This window comes from Chrysemys picta, chromosome 8 (genome assembly GCF_011386835.1).
Source record: "Chrysemys picta bellii isolate R12L10 chromosome 8, ASM1138683v2, whole genome shotgun sequence".
Lineage (NCBI taxonomy): Eukaryota > Metazoa > Chordata > Testudines > Emydidae > Chrysemys > Chrysemys picta.
The window spans coordinates 59775290-59783427 of record NC_088798.1 but is presented as its reverse complement, the minus strand read 5'-3'; the positions used below and the strand labels follow the sequence as shown (position 1 = coordinate 59783427).

The window sequence follows — 8138 nt, the reverse complement described above, 5'->3', positions numbered from 1 at the left end:
AGGGAGAAGTTGAATGTGGGACCAAAGTGAATTCAAGTGAGATGTTTGTAAATAAAACATTTCCATCTGGGGTCACTATGCACACAGCAATTCTTCAGGCAGATGAGAGTGGAAACTGATAAAACGTTATACCTTCTAATTCAACTTTAAACTTACACTGGGGTAGTGGTACTGGCAGCTCTGTATTATTGCCGTGCAGGATAATGTGATCTATCTTCTTGAACCCTCACAAAGTAACAACTTAACACTCAGCATCATGGTTTATTCCGCCCCTCCATATGTACAATTAAGTGTATGCCTGGTTATTAAAAATAAAGCTCCTGTATCACGGCTTTGAAACACATTACAATCAATTAAATTCCCTCCTTATTACAACATTCAAAATGCTTGGCTTCCCCACGATATGAACTGGGGACAAACAACAGGCCATGTGGCAGAGTGGATGAGACAGCAGGGCACTGATAACAGGATCTGGAGCCTTTCACCTCTAGCTGAATGATTCAAATCCAGCCCTATTCAGCAGTGCAGGAAGTCATTAGCTAACGGCAGTTTGGTGCCCTATGAGAAATAGTTTAGTGGAGTCAGTCCAGTTCGCAGTCAACAGATGTCCACGTCACAGTTGGTACCCTTGTTTTGTTGGCAAGCTGCAGAGGCGCCAAGGATTTTGTGGGCACGGAGACAGAATGACCCCATCCTTACAAGCAGTCCCTCCAGGTCAGGGTTGAGGCATACTGGCAGGGGGAGGGGGAAGCTGCCACTTTCCTGTTGTATCTGGAGGACTTCAGTCTCCAGAACTGTCAACCCGGCAATTTTCATGAACACTGAATGCATCTAAAAAACCAAAACACAACTAAACCACATACATCTTATGCTCTCAAAGCAAACTGCTTCGATGTCCAGGTAAGGCTCAGAGATTTTTTCCCCCCCCTTGTGGGGATGTAGGAAAAGCCCAGGTAAGGTAACCCAGAAGTGTGAGATTCCATAGTACAGCCCTTCTGTGGTCCTGTTAGCTCCCTTACCAAGTAAATCTGTTCCCATATGCAACAAGAGAGAATCTTCCAGCTTCACCTTGTGGCTCAATCATCTTTATTATTCCTTTTTGTTATTTGTTTTTATTTAAAAGAATTTGTTTCCCTATCATAAAAATTAGACAACCATACAAGCAGCAGCAAAGTCCGTGGAGTTAACCTTGATGGCAGACAGTTCACTGGTGTTCCCTGTGTTTCAAAAGGTCCTATAGAGTCCGTAAATGGAAAAAAAAACCCAAAATGATGGCTGTGGAGAGGAATATCAAGGTGATTTCGGTTTCTTGCCCCACTGAGGATCCCAAATGAAAGCTGTAGCATGTCAGCAGGACCAAGTACCTCACGCCTTGACAGAAAACACTTCATACCAGCTCCAGTACCTGGTTAAAAAATGGGAGCAAACAAGCGATTAGAACAGGGATTTACTGTGTTCATTATCTCCCACATCACTAGGAGGTGAGCTGACCCTTTCTCTGCCTTCCTTACTCTCTGTTCACCACATACAGTAGTGTCTTGCATGGCCTTGTAAGCCATTTTAAAAAACGAAAGGCATGCATTATGTTTTGATATATCACAACATGATGCAAGACTGTCCAATCACCTCTTATCTTCTTTGCTCCTAATGAGCACTTTCAATCTGGCGTCTTCCTGGTGCACTGATGAAGACAGCAGACCCTTCTGTTCAGACGTGCATGAACTAACTCTTCCAAGCTCTGACAACACTATGATCTGGGGCCCTGGAAGGCAGGACTTCCCCCAGCAGGATACAATTTGCACACTCTTCAGAGCTGCTTGGGTACTCATCTGCTGAGCAACCAATGGAGTTCCTATTAATTCTTCCTAAACCTGGTCCCATCCCAATGACCACCACTTAAAAAAGGCAACACCAGAATTCTAATATCTGTCACTGTTTACACATTTCTCTTCACATCTTCATTAATTAACAAGCTAAGTGCATGTGCAAAATCTCCTCTTTACAACCAATTTTTCCCTGAGGAGCAAAAGGCAGCAGGTGCAACAGGGGTTACCAGGAAGCTAATGCAGAATACTCTAACAGTTAAAAATGCCCTGCAAAGAAAAAAAAAAAAAAAAACCAACCACACACATCACTGGGGCCTTTTGGGGTGGGGGCTTCTTTCTGATTAATAAGAATGAGCTGAGAGGTGAAATTTTTCCTATCCTGTTCCCCCGTATTTTGTTTTTAACATAAAAATATCAGGACTATTAAGTCCAGTCAGGTTTTGCCAGAGAACTAGAGTGGTCACTGAAGTCACAGTGACTTGGTTGCACAGAAGGGAAAAGAACCCAGGTCTCTCGAGGGGTGGAAACCTCTGGGTAAGTTTGAAAATGGATTGTGAAACACTAATCAACAATTACAAGAAAAAGGCTAGAGCTGGACTACAAAGCCATTTAGGCACCAAGCCTCTAGGGCTAAGGGGATTTATGTCACAATGGAGGCCAATGTTGCCGATCACGCTCTGGGGCCAGTCTGTGTGGCATGCCCTATGATGTGTAGTTCTGACAATCAGAAAGTGGAAAGTGTGTAGGGTTACCAAACGTCCTCTTTCCCGGACATGTCCGGCTTTTCGGCACTCAAACCCCTGTCTGGGGGGAATTGCCAAAAAGCCGAACATGTCTGGGAAAATGGCGGCTCTGCTCCTCCCCTGACTCTTCGGCTCTGTTTAAGAGCCGAGCTGCCCGAGTGCTATGGGCTTCAGGCAGCCCCCTTGCCTCCGGACCCCAGCCGCCAGCCGGGCACTTCCCCTCCCGGGCTCCGGCGGCGCAGGGTCCGGAGGCATGGGGGCTGCCCGAAGCCGGTAGCGCTTGGGCAGCCCGGCTCTTAAACAGAGCCGAAGAGTCATGGGAGGAGCAGAGCCTCCAGCCGCGGCGGCTCTGCTCCTCCCCGACTCTTCGGAGCCAAGCGCTACCGGCTTCGGGCAGCCCCCATGCCTCCGGACCCTGCGCCGCCGGAGCCCGGGAGGGGAAGTGCCCGGCTGGGGGTGCAGGGTCTGGAGGCAAGGGGGCTGCCCGAAGCCCAGGCGCTACCGGCTTCACGGTTTGCCGGGCAGCCTCCAGACCCTGCGCCCCCGGCTGGGCGCTTCCCCTCCCGGGCTCCAGCTGCGCTGGGGAAGTGCTGGCCGGGGGCGCAGGGTCTGGGGGCTGCCCGGCAAACCATGAAGCCGGTAGCGCTCGGGCAGCCCTTTCCGTGTGGCTGGGAGTGGGAGGGAGGAGGGGGCGGAGTTAGGGCGGGGAAGGGGCGGAGTTGGGGCAGGCTGGGGGGGGTGGGGAAATGGGCGGGGCCAGGGCCCGTGGAGGGTCCTCTTTTTTTATTTGTTAGATATGGTAACCCTAAAAGTGTGCAAGTTCTGAGGTTCATGGAACAAAAAGGTAGACAAGCAAAGAGCGTCAGCATCACCATTTGGTGATAAAGTTCCAGGGACAGATTCATTTACAGAGTGCTTGTGAAGAGAGAGGTCCTGAAGACAGGAGACCAAATCACAGCTATCAACCTAGTGTCCTGTTTACTATCTTGCTGGAGACGGAGCTCAAATTTTGACATTAAGAAATCTGACTTTGAATTCAAGTTGAAAAGGTAAGTTTGCAGTTCTAATTAACAGTCACGCCACACACAGTCCCTGTGGGAAAGGGAAGGAGATCTCTGAGTGAGCTCAAGGATTGTTGAACACTAGCCTCTTCATGCAAGAGGCAGCCAGTCAAGTTTTACAAGCTGTTATCTGTAGGCACTGATTCCTGCATTAGGAATGAAAAAAAAAAGGTGAGTGGAGCATGTGCTCATTTGGAACATCAATTCTTATTGCTGAGAGTTTGGATTTCAGCATGCTTCATTATGGCACCCTAACTCAGTGGTAGCAGCCAGAGGATTGCAGGGGTTTCATTGCACCATGACCCCCTTCTGACAACAAAGTTACCACATGACCCTGGGAATGGGGTGGAGCCTGAGTCCACCGCCTCGGGTGGGGGATGAGGGGACCGCAGCCTGAGCCCTGCGTGGTGGTGGAGCTTGGGCTTCAGCTCTCGGTCCCAGCAAGTCTAATGCTGGCCCTGGCAACCCTATTAAAATGGCATTGCAACCCACAGCTTGAAAACCACTGGGCTAACACCAAGGAGTTAAGATAAAGCCTTCTCAATTTGTGGCTCATAGCCACAGAGATTAGCATGCAAACATGAATGCATATGCAGGTGCATGTGTGTGAGCAGCACAGCATTAAATTAAAGTCTTGCACTTCAAAAGTAAAGCCACAGTCACTTTTGGATTGATGACAAAACTCTAATGGCTTTTGTGGCAAATGAAACATGGAGCCTATTTGTTAGTACAGGAACACACACCATATGTGAAAACAGAACAGCATTACATGGCTAATCTCAAGGGTAACATACTGCAAAATGTTTCAAGCTTTCCCGCTCCATGTCGGTTTCTTTCTCATGCTGCAGAGAGCCCTGAGCACTGGCAACAGCACAGTGGCTGCTGGACAGTTGCCATCATGTTTTCCACACCTGCCTCCTAACTTGGCTTCTCTGCCTTCAGTTCGTTTTATTCTCCTCTCCAGCCTGTGCCAAAGGCAAATGCATCGCTTAAGCTACAAACACCCACAGTTGGGATGACCTCTTCTAACTGCTTCTTCTGGTAGAGTTGTTATGACCTTGCTCCCTAAGAATGAATTCAAGTGTTTAAAAATGTAGATGCAGGAAATCACTTACCTTAATTGTACCCTGACTGTTAGCAGCGATGAGCACATTGGATTCCTGAAAAAGAAGAGGAGCTATCAGAGTTTGCAATGCAGATTTGGAAGGGGCATAGAGTAGGAGACTGAAACACTTGTCTGATTTCAAAGGAATTGAACTCTTGCCATTTCTGTTGGGCTTTTGTGGCCAGAAATCTTATTTTGAAAGATTACATCAGCTTGAAGAATTAGGAAGCAACAATCCTTAGTGCTTGCACAGACATTTAAATCTTGAAAGTAAATTACAAATACAAATTAATCGTCACAATACGCCTCTGAAGACGACAAGTAGTATAATCATCACTCATCTCTTGGCAGTATGAATACAAAGGTCTCTGGTGCCTAAACTAAATTGAACTGAACTGAATAATTAACATGACCCCCAAACCCTCCAACTAAGGCAGCATACTCAATTAAACAGCCAAGAAATCTGAAATAGAAAATAAAATAAGAGGAATACAACAGCTTCTCACACAAATCGGAAGGGTCAGAAAATCCAACAGTTCAAAAGGAAGAGGACTTTGGCTCTGGCATGAAGGATGCTAGAGAGATGCGATGTAGGTACCTCTCTTAGGTATGTATAGAGCAGTGGTTCTCAACTTATTTACCACTGTGGGCCGCATATGCAGCTCACTATGTGTTCCGTGAACCGCATCCACACAATATCTATATATTGCAGCTGTGTGCTGACTGGGCCGTAAGTGATCCACAGGCTGAGAACCACTGATATAGAGAGTCAAACTAAGCACACCTTGGTTGTCTATTTATATGGCCTGCTTCACCAGCCTGGTAGATCCCCAGGAAAATAAAGTTCCCAAATGGCAGGCCCACTCCCATCCAGAGCCTGCAGTCTCCTACACACTCAAGTCCACCCACTTCAGATGCCTTGGTGGGAGACAAGGTAGGGGGAAAGATCCAAAAAGAAAGAAAAAAAAAAAAAGGGAGAGAGATTATCAATAAGTTAAAAAATAACTACTAGAGGGAGAAAGAACCCTGAAAAAGAAATCAAAGAGACAGAATCACACTTCTCAGAATCCGAAGAACACTTGCATCCGAAGAAGTGGGCTGTAGCCCACGAAAGCTTATGCTCTAATAAATTTGTTAGTCTCTAAGGTGCCACAAGTACTCCTGTTCTTTTTGCGGATACAGACTAACACGGCTGCTACTCTGAAACGTCTCAGAATGGTTCCCCACATCCCTTCTTTTCCAGCCATGCAATACCAGCAATTGTAGTGTTTACTGCCAAACTGCTTGGTCTAAAAGCAGCTGATATTAGAAGCAGCAAGATAAATGGAAAGATCTGTCTCAGAAAAGCTATCCACCCTCAGATGAATTTAGCTTAATTATCCCATCACTTCACGCATACATTTTTAATAATCTCAGTGAACAGAATATCCCCACTTCAAAGGCGCATTACACACTTGCATTCTGTGTGAGAGTTCGAGGAAAACAGCTAGCCTAAACCAGCAGTGTGTAAAAATTGGTAGATGCTGGCACTTTGTAGCATCAGAGGTGAACACATTGTTAGCTCAGCACATAGCAAGATTAGGCTACAAACTGCCTCGTTGTGAGGTTCTGAAGTCTGCAGGACCACCAGCTTTGAAACAAAGGGAGAGAAAACTGGTATATTATTCAACATAAAAAGCTAGTTACCTAACAATAGTTGCCTTTTGGTAAACCACTGGACTACTGCATTACAAATGGATTTGATCATCCCTGGATAGTGTCTATTACAGGAGTAGCAAGAACTTTGATAGCATCTCACATGTGACCCTCTAAGCCAAAGCACTTGTATAGAAAACATGCCCTAAAAAGAACCATAAAGTCCCCATTTCAATTCTTACACTGGAAAAGAGGATGGTCTTGATATTGGCACTGTCTGAGAATGCCACAACTTCTCAATGTAAAGCATCAGAACATTATGCCAAATCACAAGAACACTTGCGTCATTAAGGAAAATCTTTGATAAACATGTACAGAAACAAACAACGTTGGGACTCAAATGCCCGACAACTAGATTACTTTGAGATATCTGACTAATTTTTGAGACAAGAGAGGAGCGTAAACAGATATCAAATGTCTAGTACAAAGGGCTGGAGCTGATAAGTGCAAGATTGTTGGTTGTGAACGATTCTTGTTTGCATTGTGAATGATTGGTAATTCAGCATCGCTGCTGCAGTCTGTCAGGGCACCACTGCAAATGAGCTCTGGCTCAATGGGTTGCTTTACCAGCTAAATAAAACAAAATGCCAGAGGGTAATTCACTCTTTCCTGGGAACCTGCCGTTTTTCCTGCAGAACCTCTCTCTGGGTCTGAGATAATCGCTGCTCTGCTGCTTTCATCCCCAGCACACACAGACAAACAGGAGCAGACACAGGGGAAATTAGCACCAAGTCTGTCACTGAACAAATGGCCACTTGCTTGTCAAAGCACTCTAGCACTGTGGCTGCTTCTACGGGGGCACAATCTAAGTAACTTTTTTATCCCCTGGAGGAGCAATTCTCTTCCCCTTTGTATTGCCTATAAAACAGCCATTATGCTCAATGCATTAAAAACCTAAGCAGGCTGTGAAATAAAAATTATTCACACAGCATGTGATCTGTAGATTTACAGCTGGTGACAGATGCACATGTGTTTAATCAATCTTTTTGCCTGTGTATACATAAAAAGTTGCCCAGTTTGCGCCATCTCTAGGGTTGATTTTACTGTTTAACAGGAGCTATAAACTCGATTTTAAGGTTCTTTGATTTATGCCCAGAACATACCGTGGCCTTTATCAGCATATCTTGGATGCCATCAAAAGGCAGCACAACAACTTACTATGAGGGAAGGAACCTCCACTCTGCCAGACAATTGTATAAAGAACTATTGCTTTCCCTACAGTAACTAATTCTTTGAGGTGTTGGATCCCACTTTAGAGGTGCATGCACTTCACACACGCAACAGAATAGCAGTGTCCATTGAGGCCTCACACGCACCCAGTGCCACCACAAGCTCCTGCACAAGGACATAAAAGGCCAGGGAGGCAGTGACCCCCACCCCACCCCGAGTTCCCTCCCAAATCAAAGGCATTTACTGTGGACTCTGAACATCAAGGATGGAAGGCAGGTCATGGGATCCACAATGACTACAACATCTCAGAGAACCAGTTACTGTAGGATAAGGAATCTTTCTTCCAGTCTAGGAGGCTGGCAAGCGGTATCCTCTCTGGATGGCAGGAATGAGGAATGTCAGCAGCAGTAGTCAAAAATTGAAGTACCTGCTCTTCTGAACTTGGCATCAGACTGGCTACCATGCAAAGGCATAATGTTTGACAAAAGTCAGTGGGTTGCTTCCTACTGCTGTGTCTCTGAAGTAGGCCAAAGAAACT

The 8138-nt window shown here is 46.0% G+C and overlaps 1 protein-coding gene across 4 annotated transcripts in view; it reads right to left on the bottom strand.

Annotated features, from left to right (window-relative positions):
• Positions 1–245: 245 nt before the first annotated feature.
• The window catches only part of COP1 (COP1 E3 ubiquitin ligase), a 236435-nt gene continuing 228542 nt past the window's right edge, over positions 246–8138 (bottom strand). For all 4 annotated transcript variants that reach the window (XM_042851236.2, XM_065554550.1, XM_005304217.5 and 1 more), the window contains 2 exons: positions 4746–4790; positions 246–1405 (listed from right to left, as the gene is read on the bottom strand). In XM_042851236.2, the coding sequence (XP_042707170.2) occupies positions 1388–1405; positions 4746–4790 (63 nt within the window). In that variant the 3' untranslated portion in view covers positions 246–1387. The remainder of the gene's footprint in view (positions 1406–4745; positions 4791–8138) is intronic.